This window comes from Eublepharis macularius, chromosome 9 (genome assembly GCF_028583425.1).
Source record: "Eublepharis macularius isolate TG4126 chromosome 9, MPM_Emac_v1.0, whole genome shotgun sequence".
Taxonomy (NCBI): Eukaryota; Metazoa; Chordata; class Lepidosauria; order Squamata; family Eublepharidae; genus Eublepharis; species Eublepharis macularius.
The window spans coordinates 62,960,562-62,986,446 of NC_072798.1; the positions used below are offsets into that span (position 1 = coordinate 62,960,562).

Genomic DNA, 25,885 nt, shown 5'->3' on the forward strand with positions numbered 1-25,885 from the left:
GAGCTGGGGGGTCTGCGTCCCAATTCCTCAGCCACGTGTTACGTCTTGCCGCGACATTGAAACCCATAGCCCTGGAGGACATCTGGAAGGAGTCTAGGGTGGCGTCCGCTGCGAAGGCCGCTGCCAGGGCTATCTTTTTGACCTCATTCTTTATCTCCTTCGGCACTTCCCTGCCAGCTGCTGCTAAGTCCGAGGCCCAGGTGTATGCTGCCCTCGCAAACAAAGACCCAGTAGCCGATGATCTCAGGGAAGCCGCAGATGCCTCAAAGTCTCTGCGCAGGGCCTGCTCAATTTTCTTATCGGAGGGATCCTTTGGCATGCCCTCCGCGTCCATAGGAAGTACCGAGGTGGTCGCTAGGCTAGTGACCGGATCGTCTACCATAGGGAGTTTGATTTTCTTTGCATCATCTGGACCTAGGGAGTAAAACTTGTGGAAGATGGATTGATAGAGTTTTGGCTTTGCCGGGTTATCCCACTCCGTCCTCAGTACTTCATGGAAAATTGCAGGTAGAGGCACCCCTGATGATTTGGGCCCCATCTTTGGAAGCGCTCTCTCTAGTCCTTGAGGGTAGGGGGTTGATGTCCCTGACTTTTCTGAGGCCGCTGTAGGTATTTCTAGGGTTCTTAGTACCTTTGCCAGTAATTTAGAATACATATCAGGTGGGAAGAGCCTAGGTTGTATTTTATCCATATCCACCTCCTCTTCCTCTGATAATTCCCCTTCTTCACTCCCTGATGATTGAGTAGATAAATCTGAACTCCCCTGGGATTCCTCTGACTCACTGGATAGATCATCTGGCCACTCTCTGGGCTTTCTCTTTTTTGCTTTAATTTGTGTGGAAGACTGTAGTTTCCTCTTCCCTTTAGATGAGCTAGGTTCTTTTCTCTCTCTTTTATGTTTAGCTGTATGGCCTTTAAGGTCCTTAACAGCAGTATCAATTCCTTTTTTAATTTCTGCCTGCAGCCAGGCCAGGATATTTGCTTTGGCCTCGGGACCTGCAAGGTCAGGGTCACTACTTCCTGAGGGCCCCCCTTGGATAGAGTGATGCTGTGATAATCTTTCTGGGGAGTGCATAGAATTAGAGTCTGACTCCACTTGCTTTTCTTTGTTACTGGCCTGGGACGCCATTCCCGCCAAAAAACCTTCCTCCTAAAGTGAAAGTAAGCGTGGGCGGGAATTAGAAAAAAACGGCTGCATTTTCCTAATCTCCAAGTCAGCAACAGGTCTACCCATTCCAAACACAGAGGGGACCCTGTAGCTTCTAGAGCCACTCCGTTTTCCCCTATTTCACTCATAACCACCCAGGCTCTAAGGAAAAGCCCTCCTGGTTCAATCGTCCCCCCCCCCCCGCTTCTCTGAGGCTAAAAACCTCTCCGCGGGGTTTTACTCACCGCTCCGTGCGTTTGGCGCGATTTTAAGAGGCCTCCGCCGTCCTGAAGCTCCTTGGCTTTTGAGGAACGCGCGCGCGCGCGCAGCGTCGATCCCCGCCGCTTTTTTCCAAGCCTCTACAGGAACCGGGTCCTAGCAAGCTAGGATCGTCGGTCCTGTGCTCGCTTTCGCGGCCGCTTCGCCGCTGTCAGCCAATCCGGCCGGGGGGGGGGGTGGAGGACTGAGCCTTCCTTTCCCCAGCGAGCCCGCGCCTGAACGATTGTCCTTCAAGTTGTAAGATCGCAGCTCTTCAGAGCTCAAGAGTCCGTGTCCGCCTGCCGAGCAGGGCCGGAAAAAACTGAGGACTCCTGGGAGCCCCTCCCCCAAAGGATCGCAAGTTTTTGTCCGGCCCCTGCGAAAGAGTTGGAGGAGCTACCCACTAGTGATGACTGCCCCACTCCGGACCACTAGAGAATGTGTCTTATCCCCAAGTATACTTGCTTTAGAGTTCAGCCTTTGGAGTGGTATGTTATAAAGCTGGAAGGGGCAAAGCAGACCAGGCAAGAGTCTCAAGGGACAGGATTATGCAACTCACAGTCCCACCACAAATTTATCCATGCAACTGAGGTAGCAGTGTGCACATTCAAACAATGGATGTAAGGCAGAGTTGTTGTTATTATTATTCTACTTTTTCTGCAGATTACACGGTGCAAGTGAAAATACAATATAATCAACATCTAAGACATACATTGAGCAAAGTACAAAAATGAACAACAGTTAGGACATTCAGGGAAACAGATACAATAGGGAATGGCAACAAAAGACAAACACAGAGATGAAATCTTTCTGAAACAAAGCATAACTAATTTCTATAGCCTGTTTAGCAGCATGGAAACTCCCTAACAGGCACACATCTATACCAGTAGACAGAACACAATAGCATAGTGTTTAGACCCTGTTCCTACAACAGCATTTCTCTGAGCTATTTCTTATGACACAGCCCTATAATCTGAGTAGAAAGCCCTCCTAAATAATTCAGTTTTGCATAGTTTGTGGAAAGACAGGAGAATGGGAACTTTCCTGACTTCCTCAGGCAGGCCATTCCATAAGGTTGGGTCCACCACAAAGAAAGCACTCATGCGGGCAACAGTTGATTTTGCCCAAGTCAAACAAGCCTGCCACAAACCACAGGAGAAAGCAAGTCACCCCCTGCCAATTGTGCATCAAAAGGCCATGAGCCAAAATGATGCAGACCAAATTTTTCCTGTCCCTATAAGTTTACAATTGGTGCAAAGTGAGTTTGCCCAAGACCTATACAGAGTATCTTCATCACAGAAATAATTCTGTCTGGAACTCAGAGCTAAGCTACAAACGACGAATTACAAGAGGACTGCACGTGAAGGGAGTTGCAATGTTAGCTGGGAAGCTGAGTTTTAAAAGAGATCTGAAGGCTTTGTCAATTTCCCCTCTTTACAGATCTGCTCAGAGGGTTTGTTCATTTCCTCTTTGCCTCTTAGAATGGGAGGTGAAACTGACAGAGCCTTCCAGAGGCAAAGAGGAAATTAACAAACCCTCTGAGTAGGGATCTCCCTTGGCTCTGGAGAGAGGGGAAACTGACAAGCCTTCCAATCTCTTTTAAAACTCAGCTTCCCGGATAACGTTGCGACTCCTTTCACGTCCAGTTCTCATGTAATTCGTCATTTGTAGCTTGGTTCTCAGTTCTATTTTGGCTTGACCTTCTCCTGGGATTGTGCTTCCAACAAGGCTAGAATACAGGACAGAGCACTGAAGGGCTACATATGCAGTGATATTTACCTGAGGTGTTGATTGAAGTAGCATGTAAAAGGCTGAGAACCAACTTCGTCTTGCCAATAATCCTGCCAGTGCGTTACAGTTTCAGAGTTTTTCTGATTTTCTCTTTCACAGGGTGGGATGTATGAACACTGTTGAAACAGATGTCATTAAAATTATGTTGCTTTAGCATGCAACAAAATAAAGTATCATTTCTCTTAGGACTACCCACAACAGTTTTCATGATTAAATTACTGCATGTATTCCAGAACTGGGCAAAAAGACAGCAGAACCAAATACTGTCAGTTACTGATAGTGTCTCTGTTTAATTTTCATTACTAACAAAAAAAAATTATATACAAGAGTGGGGTTTCTCACACAAATCTGACCTCTTATTTTAAATTGTCACATAAAATGGAAGTAATAGAATAAGAATCAATCTGTTGTTTTTCATGCCAAAATACAGAGGATTTTATTGCCATCTTGTTTTTAATAAGAACCTATGGCTTGAAAAGTGAAAATTAAATACAAATATAAAATGTGCACAAAAGTCAGTGTTCCACTTATGCAACATTACAGTTTAATGATCAATCACAATATGTTGAAGGTGGCAGACAGCAGATGTTATGGCAATTACCTGAATTGCATAGAAACCAGACTTTTTAAAAAGTTTGAGTATTTTAAGTGTCTGTTTAAAAGTAACTAGCTTTAAATGAAATCTGGATTTAATGCAGAGTCTACACATCTAATTTCTTAAAACTGAAATCATAACCCTCCGTCAAATACATTGAGAACATTTTCAGTGCAAACATGAAACTGTGAAGAAAAGAAAATGAACCTAAACTTCTCTAGGCTCACGGAATCATGCTTAGGATTCTCGCTTTAGCCTCTCCAAGTTGGTGGTTTTGTGGCAGCAAATTGCTCTCGTCCTTCCACCAATGAAGCTTCACAACCATAACACATTCCATCCAATTCCTCTTCTTGTTGCAGCCATCCAGCCAGCATTGCTTCTTGATCACATGGTCCTCACAACTCCAGGTACCTTTTCAGTGGTCAAAAGGGACTGTTGGGGGAAACGGATCTAACAGATGACAAGATATAACCCTATGTTTTGAATGGTTTTAGCACCTGATTAGGAGACATGTTAAGTTCTGGAAACATATGGCTTATAGAATGCAATTTTGATTTAAAACGTTATTTTATGGGGGCTTTCTTACTTAGTATCAGGAAGATCAGGAAACTGTGGGGTCACACTCTTGCAGCTACCGCTCTTAGGGAATGGGAGGTCTCTCCCAAGAACCCCTACAATTACTCAGAAACCTGTAGAGCAACTTGGCGTTTTGTGGTACAGTCCTCCATTAAGTCTGGCACCCACTCAATAATTTTTAGAAGCCAAGTGAAAATATTTTTACTCTCCTCAGTCTTGAATGATTTTCTTTTCCTACTATGTGATCCTGAACTTTGTTATGTTTCCCTCTTGTTGCTGCCGCCATGTTTTTAGTGATTCCATTGTTATAAATGAAATGTATTGGATTCTTAAAACTTTGTTAGCTGCCTTGAAATTTGTAACTGAAGGTAGGTTTTAACATTTTAAATAAAATTAAATCTGTTGATATCTTTTGGGCAGTAAATCTTAGCTGTTGTTATTGTGTGGACCTTTACCCTAGTTAACTTTTTCTCCAGAACACAACTTTGTGCTACGCGTACCCTCTGTGTGGAAAGCCGTTTGAGGGGCTCGTGATCCAAACCACCTGGCCCCCCGATTTTAACTCAGAAAATGGGCTCCTTCTCAGGTAACCGTAGACAGGAAGAAGAGAGAGGTGAAAATGATGTCACCTGACTCTTAGAGAATACTAGAAATAATTGCTGAAAGAATAGCATAGGCTACAATGGAACAGAAATTGAACATAAAAGACCGGCATTGGGATGAAACCAGTACTTCAGAACAGGTTAAGAAAAAAAGTATTCAGACAGAAAAAAGATTCCCATTGGACTGAAGAAGAAGACGGAAGCTTCTGAACTAGAGTTGCCAACCACCAGGTGGGCCCTGAAGATGTCTTGGAATTTCAACTGATCTCCAAGTTATAGAGATCAGTTTGCCTGGAGAAAAAGGCTGCTTTAGAGGGTGGACTCATATGGCATTACACCCCACCCAAGGTCCCTTCCTTCCCCAAACCCCTACCTCCCCAAGATCCACCTCCAGATTTCCAGGAATTTTCCAACCTGGAGTTGGCAACTCTATTCTGAACACAGACTTAAATCAGAATGTTGAAAACAAAAAAATAAGAGGATATGTTAGAATTCTTGCCCAAGAGGAAGTTGGCTAAATTCTCTCCTCTCCCTGTCATAATACGTTTGGGTGCTCAGTGATGTCATACGCTCTTTGAATATATTTCAAGGGTATGACTATTGATTTCTGCAACAACACTCGAGTTGGCCCCTTGGCAAACGCAATCCATGGCAAGGAAGGCATGGTGCCTGGCTGCTTTTGCCCTTGTGGTTTAAGCAGATGCTTCCCAAATCCTATAAGCTTTCAGTCTGTGATACAGAAAATAAACACCACCCCCTAGACTTACTTGGGGGAGCCAGTTGTAGGCTGCAGACGACGAGAAGGATGAGGATCACTGCAGCCGCCATGTTCCCAGGGGCAGCGAGGCTCTGCGTAGCCTCCCTGAGTCATCTCACATCGCCCCAGTTCAAATTCCAGACCACCAGCGCTCTTCAGGAGGTGCAAGTCCTACTTCTCCACACTCGGCACATGGCCTGCTTCCCACCCAGCCCTCCCTTGAGCTTTTCCTATTGGGACTCTGTTCATGGAGAACGGTTTTGGGGCTTTGAGCTAGTTGCGGCTTGTTATGGGAGCATATGGGAGATGGTTGTACTTGCTTTTCTTTCATTACAAGTTTGGAGTAGGCGGTCTGGGCACAGATCCATTTGGGTGAAACAGAGCCTGGGAGCTCAACTTCCATATTGTGGGGATCCCATTAAGGGGTCTGGAGAGTGAGGCATGGCAGGTGCATGCCCAGCTTGGGGGCTGTTGCGTCTGCCTCACTCCCAGGTGGCAGGGGAATCCACACAGAAGCATCCACCCACGTGGTATCCCATTAACTGTCATCCCATGGTCCCCCCCCCTCAGGAGGGGGATCATCAACTGGCAGGTGAGTCAGCCGATGCTAGGATCCATGCCCTATGCAGCACCAATACTCCATGAGCTTTAAATCAATAAAGTTGTGGCCTCTTTCAACTCTATCTCGGTTGTCTAGTGTGTTCTGTCGCCTTGCCCCTTGCCGCTCCTCCCACATTAACACTAGCCTGCAAATACATTCCCTACTAGATCAACCAACAGCAATCATAACAGCTCATTTTAAATTTCACTCCAAAACAAGATCCCAAAAGCAGATGGGCTAAAGCAACTTTAATCCTGTGACTCTGTAGCTAAGAGTGATGCACAGTCAGTGACTGTGACACTGAGAGATCTCTGTCTTTTGGTGCTACACCTCTGAAGATGCCAGCCACAGCTGCTGGCGAAACGTCAGGAACTACAATGCCAAGACGACGGCAATACAGCCCGGAAAACCCACAACAACCAACTTTAATCCTGTTGAATATTTTTATATTCATATTTTGAGATTTAGTCTGGCCTACCTGGCCTAACCTTTTAAGAACCCACACAAATTTAGGACTGCATCACTGTATCCCAATTCCCCTGAAATGCAGGTCTGACATACTAGGCAGCTGCCACTCAGGAGCTTTTGGGACCTATTGGTGCAGGAATAAACTTAGCAGGAGTGATCAATCTAAATCAAACTGTGATACTATAGAAACTAGAAAATATTTTTACAGTTCCAAGCAGTGTTTTGAGAAGATTTCAAATGGCAACTAATTTGGTTTTGTTGTGTAGGAAGTTGTAACGAGCTGTGCACATTTCCCCCCCACATTATCAGTTTGACAGATGGTAGCTAATCTTGCTGAATAGTAAAATGGAATAAAAAGGGAGAGCTGATGTAAACTAACATGGCAAAAAAAATACCCCATCGATAATGGATTCATTTTTTCCCCTTGAATAATCAGAGCATATTCATCGGGTAAGCATTCTGAATGAGCACACAACACACCTAGGGATGCACACTGCTGGCTGAGGATGCTTATGCATCACTCTTAGCTACAAAGCAGTATGAGGACTTATGTGCCATCACAAATCTAACACAAGAGACAGAGTTTTTGGACCATCTCATGTTACTTCAAATACCGTTTTTTGCAACAGAGACCGCTCAGGCCAAATTGAAACGTGGTGAAATGTGGTCCTTGCGGACCCATGAGAGACTGCACTCACACGGACCATCCCATTTCAATTGGGCTGCAACATCTACTAAGGGCAGGGGGCTTGGGCGAGAGCGCTGATTCAGCATATGCAAGTTGTAGTTTATGCCAATAAAGGTTGCTGTGCTGTGTGTGCATAGCAGCCGTTCACATTTTAAATCAGACCTCACCTATTCATTCAGATGCAAGCATCTAGCAGTCATGCATAACCCAGCCTACATAGTTAAAAACTACATGCACAGTCCAGTTAAGCATTGCGGTTGTGCAACCCCCATTTGTTTTAATAGACTGTGTAACCCCTGAAGCCACACTGAAATTAACAAGAGAATAAACACAGCAGAGTACTTATTGGACTGCACCACCACTTTTCAAGAAACGAGAACCTTATTTTGAATACAGTTATAATATGTACTCTTTATAAAACTTCTTAAAGTAAATCAGAGCCAAGAGCTAATAAAGTTAGGGGTAGGTAAAAATTGTTTTAAAACTCCCCGAACATTAAAAAACTGCTATTTAAAAAATAAACTTGGTTTAAAAGGAATGTGAATTTAATAAAAACAAAGTTGGTGTTTTCTATATTTTTATCTCCTAAACCCAGGGCTTTTTTTCAGTGGGAACGCAGTGGAACACAGTTCCAGCACCTCTTGAAAGTAATCGCGTCTGGTGGCCCTGGCCCCTGATCCCATTTCCTCCCCGCACACAGCCCAAGGCACCTGTCTCTCACGGCACACTGAGCCTCAGCGGTGGCGAAACAAGAGCAGGCCCCGCATCTCAGCTTGCCAGGGAGGAGCTGCCTCTACTGCCGCTTCCTCGAGACTCAGGCCAGAGGCAGAAGGGAGCCTCCCCACCCACAAGGATGTGCCAGGCGGCGAAGCAGCAGGCGTGGCCAGTCGGCACCAGATATTTCTTGTTCCAGGTGTGGAGACCAGGTGCTGGCGCTTCCCCTTTCCAGTGCTCATCTGTTCCAGCCCTGCACCCAGGCAACCTGAGCTCATGGGCTTGCTTGGACCAGAGGTGTAGTGTGGGGGGGGGGGAAGAGGGGCGGTCGCCCTGAGCACAAAATTTTTAGGGGGTGCCGCACCAAGAAGAGCCTGTGCTGTGTCCACGGGAGGCTGGCTCACTAGGCGCCGAGCTGGCCCTCCTGCAGTAGCTGCTGGCTGAGGCACGCGCTGAGCTGGCGGCAGTGGCACGGGTGGCTGCGCCAAAGGGGGGCGGCCACACCCTGCACGATGACGTCACTTCCAGAAAGGCTATGTTTTTTAAAAAGGAAGCTGCTATGAAATCAAATATTCATAGACCGTCAGGCCTGGATGCCAATGCCCACAAACTTAGATGGGTGGGAACTTCAGGTGTCTCTTTTGCTGGTCATGGGAAGGCACTATATATATGCTTAGGAGCTCTGGTATTGCAGACAATTGCAAGACAAACCACTAGTGATACCTGGTTTAAATTAAACCTAATCAGCAAAAGAAGGATGAACAAAAGGCCTTTCCCCCCAATAAATGTTATACTACAATATCATCTCATGCACATTTTGGTTAGAGCAGCTGGGGGTGGGGGGAATAATCTTCAGTGCAGGTCAGGCACTAGTGCATTTCCCATTTGAACTGGTAGACCATGTTGGGAGCCAGTTTTCATCAGAGTATTTTACTTTCCCCAAATCCTTTTTTTGTACCATGCACCAGGGGGCATCTTGCCCCACTGTTGGTTAACCTCTGTTAGCTGAGCTCTCTTTATTTCATCACAATTGTACCAAACTACCCATTTTGTGAATGAAGAAGATTCATTATGACCAAGGTTTGGTTCAGGCCCTCCATGTTCAGTCAGTGTGATCCCACAAGCAGGCTGACAGGAATAATTCATCTGATGAAGGAAGTTTTGACGCTCAATAGTTTATATCCTGGGAATTTTTGTTGGTCTTTAAGATGCCACTGAAAACAGAGTTTCGCTTACCGTAACTGCTGTTCATTGACGTCTTCTGTGCAGGCACACATGGGACTGCGCGTGCGCAGGCCTGCCGACCGGATATTTTTTTCTTAGCAAAACGTCCACTAGGGGGCACCCGTCTACCGGGTGTGCATGTGCGGACTTTCCCGCCCAGACGGCATCCGGCGACGGCGCCCTCACACCCTCAGTTTCTCCAGAGCCGCCGCAACTCCAAATTCTGGAAGACACAGCGGGGCAGGAGGGAGGGTTTGTGTGCCTGCACAGAAGACGTCAATGAACAGCAGTTACGGTAAGCGAAACTCTGTTTTCATTGTCCATCCTTCTGTGCAGTCCCACATGGGAGACTAACAAGCCGCTTACCTTAGGTGGTGGGTGTGTCTCTTACAGGAAAAGAGACTGAAGAACAGCTTGCCCAACCGAAGCATCCTTCCTTTCCATGACATCCATCGCGTAATGCTTTGCAAAAGTCTCTGAAGAAGACCATGTAGCAGCTCTGCAGATGTCACACAACGGGACCCCTTTCAGGAAGGCAGCCGAAGTAGCTTGAGCCCTGGTAGAATGAGCCTTGATCTCAAGGGGGCAAGGCAAGTTAGCATTTAAATAACAAGTTTTAATAGTTAACGTAATCCATCTAGAGATGGACTGAGACGTAGCAGCCTTCCCCTTTCTAGGACCAAAATAACAAACAAATAACTGCTTATCCTTCCGAAAAACTGATGTACGGTGAAGATAGAACAATATTGCTCTCCTAACATCGAGCGAATGCGAAGCCCTTTCTGAAGAGCTCGAAGGAGATGGGAAGAAAACTGGGAGAACAATGTCCTGAGACATATGAAAGTGAGTAGAGACCTTAGGTCTAAACCGGATATCTGGTCTCAATACGACTTTATTTTGATGAACCTTAAGGAACGGAGGGTCAAATCTCAAAGCCGCTAACTCACTAACCCTTCGGGTGCAAGTGATAGCTACAAGAAAAGCTACTTTTATAGACAACCATTTTAGATCACAGGTAGCTAGAGGCTCAAAAGGAGCCCTCATAAGTTCTGCTAAAACCAAAGTAAGGGACCACTGAGGCACGACCTCTCTGACCTGAGGAAAAACATTATGCAGACCTTTCAAAAAAGATTTAGACAGACTATGAGAAAAAACTGTCTTTCCATCTATCTTGGGATGAAAAGCTGAAACAGCAGCCAAATAAACTTTAATGGATGAATTAGAGAGACCCTCATCCTTCAAAAACAACAGAAATTCAAAAATATCTGCCAATTGGCAGTTCCAAATATCCAAACCCTTAGGGACTGCCCAGGCTTCAAAACGCCTCCACTTGGAGGAATAGGATTTCTTAGTAGTATCCCTCCTAGAATTAAGTAGGATCTCAGCTACTCTGGCTGATATTCCCCTCTGCCCAGGATCCTCCACGCTGTGAGACTCAGTCTGGGTAAGTCGTGATACAACGTTCCCCTGTCTGAAAGAAGATCGGGTTGTAGAGCAAAGCGATAAAACAGCCCCTGAGACAGGAACATCACATGGTGAAACCAAGGCTGGCGAGACCAAAACGGGGCTATTAGTATCACATTGGACCCATCTCGTTGAATTTTGCTGACAGTCCTGGATACTAGGGGAAAAGGAGGGAAAGCGTAAAATAGATGTCCCGTCCAAACCAGCTGGAAAGCATCGCCGAGGGAGTGGAGACCCAAACCTCCCCTGGAGCAAAATTGTGGAGCCTTCTTGTTGCGTCTGGTCGCGAACAAATCTACGTCTGGAAAACCCCACATTGCAAAAACGCTATTGAGATAAACATCTGCCAAGGTCCACTCGTAATTGTTGGATACCATGCGACTTAACTTGTCTGCGACTACATTTGTCGTCCCAGGAATATGAACCGCATGGATGTGCATGTGTTTGTCTAGAGCCCACTGCCAGATTAGCACCGCTTCCTCGCAAAGATCCCTGGAAGTGGTGCCCCCTTGTTTGTTCACATAGAACATTGCAGTACTGTTGTCGGTAAGGATCTGGACCGACTTTTGATGCAACGTATCTGCAAACGCGATAAGGGCGTAACGGATGGCTTTCAACTCCAGTAGATTAATATGACATGCCATCTCCTGATCAGTCCAAGTTCCATGGGCCTGGAAAGCCCCACAGTGAGCACCCCATCCAATTGTAGAAGCATCAGTGGAAATAGAAATGTTACATTGTCTAGGGCCAAAAGCAATCCCCTGGAGGAGATTCGCTTCCTGGAGCCACCACTCCAACGAACGAAGAACACCCCTAGGGATTGTATACTTCCTCCTAAGAGAGGAGCATTCGAAATCATGGACCAACAGGAACCAAAGCTGCAGGGGACACATGTGTAAACGTGCCATAGGGGTGACAGCTGTAGAAGAGGCCATGAGTCCTAACAACCTCTGAATGGCTCTGGCAGATTGAAACCTGCATCTCTTAAAAAGAGACACCAACCTGCCAATCTTTTGTGCCCTGTCTGTAGGTAAAAACCCTTTATTAGCCAGACCATCAAGTACCATACCAAGGAACGAAATCCTCCTGGCTGGAACCAAGGTCGATTTCTTAAAATTAACCAAAAGGCCCAAGCGATTGCATGTGAGGACCACTATAGTGACCTGTTCTTGAAGCGCAGAAGCTGATGAGGCTGCTAACAACCAATCATCTAAGTAAGGGTAGATGGCACACCCCTGTTCCCTAAGGAACGCCACCACAGGAGCCATGCATTTAGTAAAGACCCTGGGGGCGGTAGCCAAACCAAAAGGTAATACTTGGTATTGAAAAACTTTATCCTTACAGAGGAATCTAAGAAATTTCCTATGGTCAGGGTGAATGGAAATGTGGAAGTAGGCATCCTTGAGGTCAAGGACAGCAAACCACATGTCATCTGGCATTAATTGCAGTACAGTAGTGAGTGTAAGCATTCTAAACTTTTTGATCTTGACAAATTTATTCAAGCCCCTCAAGTCCAGAATAGGACGGGTTCCCCTGTCCTTTTTATCTACCAGAAACATTCTGGAATAAAATCCCAAGGGAGATTCTTGCTGGGGAAGTGGTTGGATAGCCCCTTTATGTAGTAAGGCCAAAACCTCAGCCTGTAGATCATCAGAAGAAGTCTGAAGCGACAAATCAGGCAGAGACAGGTCAGGGTAAGAATTAAACTGAACTTTATAACCCGTTGAAACCACATTCAGAACCCAACTATCACACGTAACCTTGGACCACTCAGTAGTGAAACTAGCTAGCCTATTCCCAAATACAACAGGCTTTTCCTCATGTAGTCAGAACTGGTTGGCTTGACTTGAGGATTCCTTAGCAGCAGGACTTTGCAGGTTACGACGTGGTCGGTTCTGGGACCTCCTGCGGTGATAAGGGCCCTGAGTAGACTGGTAAGGCCTGTAAGACCCATAGGGAGGATACGGGTGAAATCTTTGGGATCTGTTACGGAATCCCTGAGAACCACGATATTGACAACGTTGATCAGGAGGGTGTCTGGACGGCAGAACCCCATACAATTTCGCAGTAAGACGATCCTTACGCTTTTGAGACAGATAGTCATCTGTCTTACAAGAAAACAAAGTCTGTCCCTCAAACGGGAGATTTTCGACCTTATTGCGGGTCTCAAATGGCAAGGCCGTAGTACGAAGCCAGGAGTGTCTACGCAAAACGATCACCGAAGCCAAAGATCGGGCGGCTGTATCCACAGAGTCACATCCGGTATCAATTTTCTGTCTGGATAAACGTAACGCTTCATCTATGATAACCTTGGCAAGAGGTCGTTGGTCCTCAGGTAATTTCTCCATGAACACTGCCATGCGGTTCCATAAAAATATTTGGTAAGCACCAATAGCTGAGTAATTTGCTATCTTGAGATTTAAAGCTGCTGAGGAATAAATCTTCTTCCCCAAGGAATCCAATTTTCTGCTCTCCTTATCTGCAGGCACTGCATGAGAACCCTGACGTTGGCGGGCCTGCATCTCTTCAGTGACCAAAGAAGATGGTGGTGGGTGCGAAAAGAGGTAGGAGCAATCATTATCCCGTGTCTTATAAAGAGCCTCCACCTTGCGAGAGGTCAGATATATTGAGGCAGGTTTCTCACAGGTAGTAGTAATGATCTCCACCAAACCTTCAGTCATAGGGAAGGCAATAGTAGAGGGATTCCCGGAACGAACGTACTGGAGAATCTTATCCTTAGGCTTTGGCTTAGCCGTAGACACTTCTATCTCCAGGCAGCGGGCCATGCAGAGCATCTGCTCTGTGTACAGTCTGTAATCCTCGGTAGGTGATACACGTCCTGTCCCAATAATAATCTCCTCTGGAGACGGATCTGATGGTGGACTCGGGCTCAGATCCCGATGTTCAGGTTGGTGATGAGCAAAAGCCTGTTCAGGGGAGCCATAACGCGAATAGTCACTCCGAGCTCTACCCCAATCCTCCCTGCCAGAAAATGGGGAGTAAGAGCGGTGCGATCTAGAATAGTCCAAACCCAAGCCACCATAGTCTCGACCAGTAATGAGGTGAGACAGGTCTCCACGGAAAGAATAGCCTTTACTAGGCTCAAATAACTCTCCTTCTTCCCCAGACGAGTTACAGGAAGGCGATCTAGCACGAGGTGAGGGAGTCTTGGGTTGATCCCAGAAAACCTCCTCAGTCTGGACAGAAGTTGAACTTCTGTGTTTAGATTTTTTCTTGGCCTTCTTTACCGGGGGAGCGGCCTCGGTTGGACTGGACTCTCGTTTTCGAGCCATACGATCCAGATTTTTGCGGGGCACGTTCGGATCCGACTCCTTCAGATCCGTACCCGAGGTGACGACAGGCCGTTCAGAAGCAGAGTGCTTAAGAGTCGGATCCGACAGCTTCGGATCCGGTGTCTTTGGTTCCATCACTGGTCTCGGATCGGTGGTTCTCGCTTCTGATCGAGGTGGAAGGATCGGATCCGAGGCTGCCTTCTTAGCTTTTGTAACAGGTGTGCTCGTCGGTTCCGAACGGGTGGGGGATCTGCTCCGATGTTTATGGATCCACGCCAGATCCCGTTCCTTTTGGACCAGTTCAGGAGGATTTTTCGGGTCCTGAACGACTGCTCGGATCCGATCTGGGGACCGAGACTTATGAGTTGAAGCAGAACTGCGGACAGAACCCTCGCAGTTAGATGGAGGTCTGGGAGATGTAGCAGGAACCCCCGAAGCTCTCATGGCCCGTTTCCATAACAAAGCCTGGAGTCTGTTGGCCCTCTCAGCTCTAGCTTTCGGGGTAAAGCGCTGGCAATGCTCACAGTTCGGTACATCATGGGTCTCCCCCAAACACTCCAAACAAACAGAATGACCATCGGTTTTGGTCATCTTGGTCGAGCATGTTGAGCACAGTTTAAATAAAGCCTTATCAGCCATGCTCGATGGATCGCTCACCAATGACGCACTTCTTCTTCCGCAGCGGTACGAGAAAGCTCCTAACCGGTCGGCAGCGAAAAAGAAACTGAGGGTGTGGGGGCGCCGGCGCCGGATGCCGTCTGGGCGGGAAAGTCCGCGCATGCGCACCCGGTAGACGGGCGCCCCCTAGCGGACGTTTTGCTAAGAAAAAAATATCCGGTCGGCAGGCCTGCGCACGCGCAGTCCCATGTGGGACTGCACAGAAGGACGGACAGTGAACTTGAATGTTGCTCTTCATCTGCATCAATAAGAGTATTGCAGTTTTCTAATCTGGAATGACTACATTGACAGGCAATGATTTACACATGCTCTCTGGGTTTAAAGATGGGCTACTGTACATATACAACTTTCTGTTGAGAAACAGTGCTTGTCAGTGTGATCACAACAGCAAGATGTCATTCCCTCCACAAGACAGTATCCACAGGGACATTCTATGGGGAAGGGTTTATGGTCTCTGTACTAGGCTCAAGTCTAACAGCCCCTTATTTATATATGTATGTGTTTAATTCAAAATATTCTAAACTTGTCTTTATGTGGCTTGAAGTAGCATAACTCTTAAAAATTCGTATCATACAACAAGGGGGATGGCATCCCATAAACCAATTAATTTTCCATCATCTGAAAATGCTGCTACATGTATTTCAGCATCTAAGGAAAATACCCTGGAAATCTGGTTGAACTTTATGGGGCTAATGGACCCAGATCTTACTCTTCTACTGCAGACTAACAAGGCTACCCACTTGAAACTAAGGCAAACTTGTAACATTTCTCCATACATACATCACAATCTGTAATAAAATGCATATTGGAACACAGATTATATAGAACTGGCTGTGATGTCATCTGAATACTCCCATTTATGGTGGGAGCTTCCCACTTTCTATGGGGGGGGGAAATCCTCATGTGGAAGAAGTCTTCATTCAATGCAATGGAGCTAAATAACTTACATGATTCCTGTGCTTTTGAGAGCTTTATTCTTTTCTCAGTTTCCTGTATTGATGCTTTCTTTCCCTCCTTTTTCTGATGCGTGCCTAGTTTTTACTTCTAGAGTGGGACTGCTTTTGATGCAAAGTGTCCAAATAATTGTGCTGAAGATTACAACCTTCAGTCGGAAACATACAAGAGCTACTGAACAGTTTACCTCTAGTAGGAAATCAAATAAATTGGAAAATTTTATTTTTAATTACTTTCTTGGATCTGCAGGACCTATCATAGGGCCTGTCCTGAAAGCCTAATGCTACACAAAGCAATCCAAGTTAGTGCTGGATCCATATTAAACAGCATACTCTTCCCCCGCTCTTGGATTAATGGCAATGTTCAGAAGACACATTTTCCCCCTGAGTAATGATGTCGTTTCCTAAAGTAAATATTATGGCTTTGCTAATATTGCCTAGAGGCATTAGCTGTTACTGCAGCCCAAATACAAAACTCTATTAATGTTCACCTAATTAAAATCGTAACTTTGCTCATTCCTACCCATTTTACGTTCCAAATAGATTATGAGAAAGCAGGCTGCCTATGAAACTTCATCTGCAGCACTGCTTAGATCTCTCATTACATTTAAAAACCTCAGTCTTTTGCACAAGGAACAATTCAGCCACTAAAGGAAGGAGCTGAAGGCCAAAGTCCAACAATTCCATCTTCAATACCTACAGGACATTTTGTATGATACAAACAGTACCTGAGGGCCTAACTGCACAATACAGTTTTCCCAGGTAAGTTTCTAAGTCAGGTTGACAGATGTGGTCTGAGAGTTCTGTCCTTCCCAAGCATGCAGCGTCGTAAATTTGGATTGGGCCATGCTTGCAAAGAGACAGGAACTGAACACCCCCCTTCCTCCGCTCTAACCTTAAATGGTCCTGGGGAGGTGTTAATTGCCTTGGTGGGAAAAGTTAACCTGCAGCATATTAAGTTTTCCCCAGGAGCAAATAGTGACTCCCCAGGACTGTTTCAAGTCAGGAAAGTGGCATGGAGGGCGAGGCTTAAAACCACTGACCCCACATGCTATGATCCCAATCCAACCAGATGTGCCCCTAGGAAGCACAGGATTCCCAGTCCTCGTCTGTTGGGCCTGGCCCAGGAAGCGTATCATGTATTTTGGCTCTGAGTCTTTCAGCCAGCAAGATGTTCTTGGTCTTGCTAGCCCCCCTCCCCCTGGCCATTTGCAGAGGCATGAAGCAGTTCCGCACACTATGAGGCAAGTACAGAACCTTGAGTACATAATACATTGGAGTATTTTTATTTGCCTTTTGGTTTCTGACCTTGTGTGATACTTGGTCGTCACCTTTTTGTATATATGTGCATAACTGAGGTATGGCTTGTTTATACATTAAACTTCAGAATTTGTTTTGATACCACCTGGAATTCACCATTCAACAATTCATTCCTTGCAGTGATTGAGTGTTAGAAAGGATTGCAGGACACACGTTAACCAAGATTGTAGCCATTAGCAATGGGGAAGGACTCTAAAAGATAGGGGTGTGCATCATGTAAAAAAACAGCTGAAATTACAAACAAAATTTGCTAGTTCAGCTCATTATAGTAGCTTGTGGAACACTGGAACAAAATTGGGAACACAAACTGTAAGGAGCTCCCCCCACTGATCACTTTGTGTGCGTTTTGTGTGTTTCAGCTTGACTCTTCCGAGTGCAGCAGCAGCACACGCAGGCCGGCCATAATTATTGTGGCTGGAAGGGAATGAACCAATCAAAAGGGAAGGAGTGCCCAGCATCCACCTGAGGGGAGAGGGGAAGGTGAACCTTTTTGGTTTTTGCAGCTTCCTGGCCAAAGGCATTGTCTCACAATGAATGGGAAACATAGAGAAAAGCTTTAGTCTTCCTCTCTTCCCCTCTGGTGTCCTCAAGACTCATGCAAGTCACCTCTTCTCTCTCCCTCACCCATAGTTGGAAGGAGTGCTGTTCAACAGGCAGAGCCCAGCACACTGAAAGGTGGGCGACAGGCAGCTGCAGCTCAATCGGCTGAGGAAAGGGCTCGGTTACTGTGCAGAGGAAGACGGTTCCCGGAAAGGAGAGCCAGCCCCTTCCCCTCCAGGCTGCATGAGAGAGCCTAGTGCCTGAAAGACGTTACCTGCCTTCCAGTGGGCTTCAGTGAGAGGGAGCCTCATCTGTTGCAGAGGAGGCAGGAAGGGCTTGATGCCGCTGGGAATTTGGAAGGTCGCTGCTTTGGAAGGAGGAAGACTGTGTACAGTGCAATTTTGGTGCCATTATGAGCAAAACCAGTTGCCCCAGAGAGCCCTGTTTCACTACCCCACCCCCAGGAAGAACAGTAAGCGGAGTGGCTTTTTTCTTGCCAATTTGTGCACCCACCCACAGACACTCACTTTTGTCTAGGGCTGTTGTTGTGTGTGTATGTTCTACTTGCTCACAAAACTTGGACGGTTAAAGAAGAGGGGAGGAGGACTGTGTTCTGTGCAATTTTGGTGCCCTTCTGAGCAAAGCCGGCTGCCCCAGGGCATCATTTCCTTCCCCTTGCCCCAGAATTCCAAGTAGTCAAGTCCGTGAGTTACCAACATTCAGCCCAAAATGGTAACAGCAGGAAAACCCAAACGGATTAGATCCGAGCTGGCCCGGGGCCACCTGAAACAAAACAGTAATGACAGTGGCTTCATTCCAGAGCCCTGGATCCAATTCTAAAACAGCAAAATTCAAATTGCACACTCCTACTAAGACTTGATCCACAACCTCTTTCTCCTTCATCATGCCACTGCTCTCCTTCCACCTCAGTGCTGCTGTTCTATACCTGCTCTACCCTGTGCCTCTTCTATCTCTGGCCATTAAGGAAGAGCATTTCTGGTTACCAGGCAACTAGAAGACACATTTAAGTTACATCAGGGCAACCAGGTTGTTCCTTCCTCGGTTTTTCTCAACAGAAAAATAAATATTCTCATTTCTCCCCCACCAGCAAAAATGCCAGCTGCAATTTTTGTGGAGGCGGTTAGTACAGAATGAGGAACAGGAAAGACTGATGAATTAAAATGTAGACAACAACAAATGTAGACAACAACAAAGTAAATGAAAAAAACTATGGGGCTTTTTGTACCCCAAATGACAGTCTTATGGCAACCACATATAAAAGTACATAGTAGTTGGATTCCAGAAAGTTATGGGGGGTAGAGTGGTGCCCCCCCAAGGAAGCCCCCAAATTGCCGCAGTGTTGGCTGATGCGTCCCCCATGTTAGGTGGAGCTGATGGCGTTGGTCCTTCCATCCTTGCTAGGCCTCAGATATGGAAAGAACGGAGGTTCAAGATTCTCTTCCTCCAGCTGGAGATGCTTCCTGCCCTCTCTGGGGTCTCTGAGGTTGTTCAGCAGAGAGAGGAGTAGTCCCAACCAACTCCTCCTTGGCCAGGGATTTTTGTGGCTTAAATAGCTCAGACCAGTTTCCCTAGACTCCACCCTCCATTTCCCTTCTTGTGAAGCCTCCAGACCTTGCAAGTCTTTCCTCCCTCCATTAGGCTTGGGGCCATGGTCATCCGGCGCGTCCTTGAGGCTTGAAGAGCCACCGTCTGTGGAAGGCCTGGGAGAGCTGCCCAATGGCCAGCAAAGTGTGCCTCTGCCTTCCAGTCTCATCGGCCCTGATTCTGCTCCCTACTCCTCAAGGGTTGATGTTAACATGGGGCTGGTTGGTCACCTGGCCCCTCAGTGAAGGTTGCCAATGAGGTGAGGCTTCCTCTGTTGGGGAGTATAAGTGGTGACTGGGAGACTAGAGCCAAGTGGTCTTGGCTTCTGGACACCATAAATATCTAAAGAGCCCTCTGCCACTAAAATGGGAGGAATTGTGGTTGTCATTATTATTGTTGTTGTTGTTATAACACTTTTCAGTGCTCAAAGAACTTTGGGTACATTTTCTCAGCAATCTTGAGACCAGAGTATGACCAACTCCATAATACGAAAAAGGGCATCTGAGTTGGAGAGACAAAAGCTTTTCAAAGGCCAAATACAGATATTAATTTGTTGACTCTAAGTTACATGAAAAGCTGCTTCTTTCAAAGCATGCTGGCAAAAAGGAGACTTCTGGAGATGAGGAAAGTTCCACAAACAGTAGTCTGACTTCCTCAAATGCTTTCTTCCAGACACAAGGCTTCCAACAGTGAAGAAAAGCAGACTGTTGAGTCTTTTACAAATCTGCTAGTGCTGAAGGACTCAGTCACTTGCTTAGGTGTGATACTCTCTGGCAATGAAAAGCCCGACACTTCCCCCCCATTCAGCATCACCTTCCTCAGAAACAGAATGCCTGAAACAAGAAAATCATACAAACAAACAAACAGAGGGTCAAACCCTTCAGTTTTTGGAGGTGCAGCCCCCAGAGTGGTAATGGACATTGTTTTTCGTTCATTTTTTAATTTAATTATTCTCTGCCAGACTTCCCTTGTCTATATGCAGCTCTGATAGGATAGTCTTTAAGGTGTCACTGGACCGGGATCTTGCTCTTCTACTGCAGACCAACACCGCTACCCCCCTGAAACGATCTTTTCATGGATGCTCTGCAGGACTTATTCGGCTCCTCCCAAAAAAACAACACACTATAGAAATATCACCCCAATCATCTTCTGCATTCAAAGTGACAAAACAGGATGGTATAGATACCCTGCTGAACTACGGCTCATTTTTGAAATGATACACAAGGATAGAAACTAACTAAAGGAAGCTGGGGTCCTTCTAGAAGCTTCTGCCAAACTTTGTTTCATGGCAAGGTCAGGCCTGTTCCTCAAGAACCTTTTTTTCTGGCCAGTTATACCAGTCGTTAGTTTTTGCTCTCCTAATCTTTGTTTTGCTGAGTTCTGTGATTTTTTTCAGCTTTTTGTGCTCTAAAATTTTAGAGCCATTTATATCTGACCTTGATTATATTTAGCACTTTCAGTCCATTCCGAACAGCATGCTTATGAACAACATGCCGCCGTAAACTTGGGGCTCTAAGACACTGTAATAAATCACAATGCAACCTTCCCAGCATTTAAATAAGAAAATTTCAACCACAAGCCAAATGTAAGTGAGAAACTTTTCAAGGAAACTTGTCAAAAGCAGGTGATGAAGGCATGGGAAGTGCAGTTCTCACAATATGACAACCATTGAGGGTAGCTCTTCCTAAACTTCACAAGGATATTCACCAATAAAATCCCCTGAGGCCCTAGAAATGACCAGAACCAAAGAGCATTGAGCAACAGTCAGCTTTTGGCTATTCCAACTCCTGCTTCTCCTAATAGCCTTTTCTCCATCTCTCAAACATATAAAAAGCATATAGCCTGTGTTGCTAGGGAGGGTAACAGCAAGGCAAATAAAGGACTGAAATAAAAAGGAGAGGAATGGCAGGAGATGACTATTGGCAGGGCTGGGGAGAAGGGAGCTGGTGTGGTGTAGCGGTTAGAGTGTCAGACTAGAATCCAGAAGATCAAGGTGTGAATCTCCCACTCTGCCATGGAAACTCACCAGGTGATCTAGGGCCAGGTTCTCTCTCTCAGGCCTACCTAAGTCACTGGGTAGTTGGGAGGATGGAATGGGTGTGTGTGTGTGATGCATTTTGGGTCACCACCGGAGAGAAAAGCTGGGTATAGTATCTAAATAAATTATATAAATAAACAAGCATCAGAGAAGTCAAAAGAAAGGACGAGAAGGTGGAGGAGGGAGAACAGAAGAAATCTAGACTGTAGTTGGATTTAGAAGTTAATCTCCTCCCTAGAGCTTGGGACAAGAAACAATATGCTGGTTGTATCTTAATGCTTTATTATCAGTGGTTGCGGGAGGTGGGGGCTACCATTCACCCCTAAACCTCAACTGAAGTTTTTAAAGATTTTACCATTCAGGGTCACCCTCCCCCACTCACTGCACAATCATCAGGCCAGCCCTGGCTGTTGACACTTTACAGCTCTTCCAAGTTGTTATGGTTAGAGTGCTGGACTAAGACCCAGGAGGGCCAGGTTCTTGCTGGGTGATCTTGGGCTAGTTACACAATCTCTGCCTATGTTACCTTACAAGAATGTTGTGGGGATAAAATAGAGGAGCTGATAATTATGTAAACTGCTTTGAGCCCCCATTGGGAAGAAAGGCAGGGTAGGAATGTCAGTAAATACATAAAACCGTATGTAACTAATCCAGCTACAAGGCTTCTGAGACATACCAGGGGTCCATTTGAGAATCTACTGTGGAACTGAGTCTGAATGAGTCTTCAGCAACAATAGTGCCAAGAGCTGTGTAAGCCTTTTGCAGCCGGTCTCATTGGTGTACCAGGCATGAGCTTTCATAGCAAGCAGTCCATTTAATGAAACACTCAAGAAGGAGATGGGCATCAATCCAGAAGATACCTGCAGCTAAACGTGATTACCTTTTCACATCCTTGTAGCCAGTATGCTTAAAACAAATCTTAAGTCATTCATTTGCCATCTACATCTCTTACAACAGAGAGTGGGTGGAGATGTTCCCTCACCAGGGAGAAAGAAATAAGGTCATTCCACCTTCATCTCATCACTATTAAAGTTTTTTAAAAGATTTTGTCAGTAAAAATCTCTAGGCACTACATATATTTTATTACCTCACAAATTTCAGCAGTCTTGACACTAGAAAAAAGCAAGAGTCCAGTAGCGCCTGTAAGACTAACAAAATTTGTGGTAGGGTATGAACTTTTGTGAGCCATAGCTCACTTCTTCAGATAGGTTCCCCTACAAAACCACTAAGCATTATGGCCCAACAATTTCCAAGTACCATACAATGCACTAAGAAAAACCCAAGAGGACACCAAAGAATTGACAGTATAAAAACAATGAACACATTCTTCCAAAACACAGGCATCACACTGGAAAATTTAAAAACCAGTAGCTAACTAGTAACAAGTTTCACTCTCCCTATGCTGTGAAGACCAAGCAAAAATGGATGCCACACAGCTGAGAATGTGACAACAGGCAAGTCTGCCCAACGTCTCTTGGGTGCTTATTGAAATCAACAAAGAACAATGCATCCTACACAAGCTGCAGACAGAGCAGCCTCGAGACTATGATGGACAGATTCCCCCCCTTTCTTTTTAACATCCAGCCTGATGAAGAGCTCTGTACCACTCAAAAGCTTGCACAATGCATTGTGTTACTTTGGTTGGTCTTAATAAAAGATATTACATGGCTTCCTTTTTTGGCTTTCCTACCTTTTTTTTTTTTTGGTCTACACGGGAAAATCTGTAAACCTGTCATTGTGCCAACCTCAGCTGTCACTCCTGATCAGGCCTGGGTTTGCTGCTTTGCAATATGAAAAGACCCAGGAGACCAGTGGCAAGCAAACTTTTCTATTTAATTCTAAGTAAAGGAAATTGCTTAAGCACCCAATAAGACATTTTCTTGGCTACTTCCCCTATTCCATCTTCTTTCATTAGGCCTCTCCCCCTTTCCCTCACTCCCTCACCTTCCAGGATACTAGTAGACCAATAGCACCCAAGGGAGGTAGTAAGGTTTTTGAGAAATGCTTCTGTTATCACAACGGGCACTGCACAGCGAAGGGCTGCTGAGATCTGCCCAGGCCTCTCACCACAGCCTTTCCCATCCCTATTGCTTCAGGATGCATCAGTCCCTTTCTTGGCCCATTCCTTTAAGTTGATTGGACATCTTAATCAGGCCCAGATTCTTTTCACAAGCCAGGACCACTTTGATGCCAAACTCTTAGCAAACATATCAGCTGCCAGGATGAGAGAGAAAAACAAGAAGAAAAAGGATTTATAGGGTACTTTAGAAATTTGAGATTGTTATGAGTCACACCATGGAAAGAGGGTAGATGAGATCATGCGGGCTGGTAACTAGCAGGTATCAGGAGAACTGAGTTCAAATCCACAGGGCCTAAGCACAGGAGAGAGTAGGTAGTTTACCAGGGCCTGGGAGTGGATCTGGTCGAATACTGCACTATTGCTACACTACAGCAACTACTCACAACTGGATCTTTGCATGTGGACAAGCCAATGAATAGGAAAGGATTGCTGTAACGCAACAATAGTGTAGTATCCAACAAACTCATTAGTATGATATGGTCTATTTATGAGATTTTGAGGGGGAAAATAAGAAGTGTTCTGTCATGCTTCAAACAATCATATGTCACAGATCAGATTGTGGGGGGTACATGTGAAAGTCTGCACTGAGCACCACTGCACTTGGTTTGGCAACCTCAACATCTGCCATGGATTCACTAGCAGTGGGTCTGTCACTGCCTTTTAGCCTAATTTCTCAGTTTGTAAAATCAGAAAAGTTTTCCCTCATAGAGTTTTATGACCGGCTACATTTTATCCCACCTTTCCTCCACAGAACTCAGCGCCAAGAACACGGCAACTGCAATCCACTTTCTGTGAAATCCTAAACAGAATTACCCCCGTCTAAACTCAGTTTAAAGTGATGTAACTCTGTTTAGGATTGTACTATTTATCTTCACAACAACCGTGTGAGGTAAGTTAGGCAGAGAGGATGTGACTGATATCACTGTGACATGGCCTTTCTCCAATATGTATTTTATTTTCCTTCATTTTCACCCCACTTTCTCTGTAATGGGGTTCCAAAATGGCTTATAATACTGCCTGTTCTCCATTTTATCCTCACAACAATCCTGTAAGGTAGGTTAGACTAAGAGAGTGTGAGCTGCCCAAAGTCACCCAGTGAGCTTCCATGCCAGAGCAGGGACTCTAAGCTGGGTCTTCCAGATCCTAGTCTGATACTCCAACTACTACTGACTACTACTACTACAGTAAAGTGACTGCATCCACAAGTGACCCTCCTCACTTCATATATTCCAGCGCTGAAGTCAGATTCTGCCAGGAGCTCTGGCTGTGGAGCTGAGAAGGGAGAGTGGGTTTCGCCTTGGACCGTTCAGGTCCCTGCACAAACGGACCGGTGGAAACTCCCCCTCCTCCACCACCCACGAAAAGAGCAGGTGTCCTTAACCCGGACTGGGTCTAGTCTAGCTCCTTTCCTCCTAAGGAGGAAGAACCAGTCAATAACGGCCATTCGTTATGCGGAATGCACAGAGAGTCCTGGGCTAGGAAGGGGTCGTCAGGGCGGTCCCAGCGACGAGGGGCAAATGGCGGATTTGCATTCTGGAAGCTCCCCGAGCCCCCCTCTCGGAAAGCAAAGCGCGACACCCCCGCCAGACCCAACCACCGGCGCGCCTGGGGACGAGGAAGGCGCAACAGGCGCGCCTCAATGAACAGTCCCGCACAGCAGCATCACGCGTGGCCGCCTTCCCTGGGCGCAAAGCTGGCACCGAGCCTTGTCTTGCCTTCGCCTCCGAGAGTCGTCCGAAGCCTTTCGCTCTCGGGACAGATTGGGGGGAGGGGGGCGGTCGTACGATCCGGGCGCCGAAGCGGGAAATCGCGCCCTCCGCCGGCCCTTTCCAGGCCCGGGCGAGCCTCCGGTTTGCTCCGGGCGGGCGGCGGGACTGGGACGCCCCGCTCCGCACGTGCCTGGAGGCGCGGCGGCAGGCGCGGCTTACCTTGGGGTTGGCGAGGAGCTGGTGCTCGTCCTGATGCAGCAGCGCCCGGGCGTTGGACTCGGAGTTGTTGACGTAGATCTGGAGGCAGGGGTACAGGGAGGTGCCCTTGCAGTCCGCCCCGCACGTGAAGGTGCATTCGAAGAGCTCGCCGATCTGCTGCACCGACAGCACCGTGCAGTTGGCCGCCTTGCCTTGCAAGTCCTGCAGGGCCGGGTTGAGCCAGCAGAAGCCCAGGATGAAGAGCGACACGATGCCGGACACGATCAGGAACAAGCCCAGCCGGATGCTCTTGTCTTCGGCTTCGGTGTACTCGTAAGCCACCCTGATCTTCGCCATCGCCCCGCCTAAGAACATAGGAGGCGGCGGAAAAAGCTGCGCCGCTCCGCGCACGATCCTTCTTGCCTGTGCGCGCCAGGGGATGGGAGAAGAGCCCCGGAAGAACCACCCGCCGGGAAAGAAACTGGCCAAAACAAACTCCCGCCGCCAGTTCAGTCCAAACCGCAGAGCCCCTGGCTGCGATCCAGCCGAGGGCAGGTGCCTGAGCCCGGGGCTGGCGCGCAGCTCC

The 25,885-nt window shown here is 46.6% G+C and overlaps 1 protein-coding gene across 1 annotated transcript in view; it reads right to left on the reverse strand.

Annotated features, from left to right (window-relative positions):
• KCNMB4 (potassium calcium-activated channel subfamily M regulatory beta subunit 4) overlaps positions 1-25,674 on the reverse strand; it is a 38,309-nt gene extending 12,635 nt beyond the window's left edge. Inside the window, exons 1-2 of the mRNA XM_054989062.1 lie at positions 25,321-25,674; positions 3,185-3,312 (exon numbers count right to left, since the gene is read on the reverse strand). Of these exons, the coding sequence (XP_054845037.1) occupies positions 3,185-3,312; positions 25,321-25,674 (482 nt within the window). The remainder of the gene's footprint in view (positions 1-3,184; positions 3,313-25,320) is intronic.
• Between the last annotated feature and the right edge of the window lie 211 nt (positions 25,675-25,885).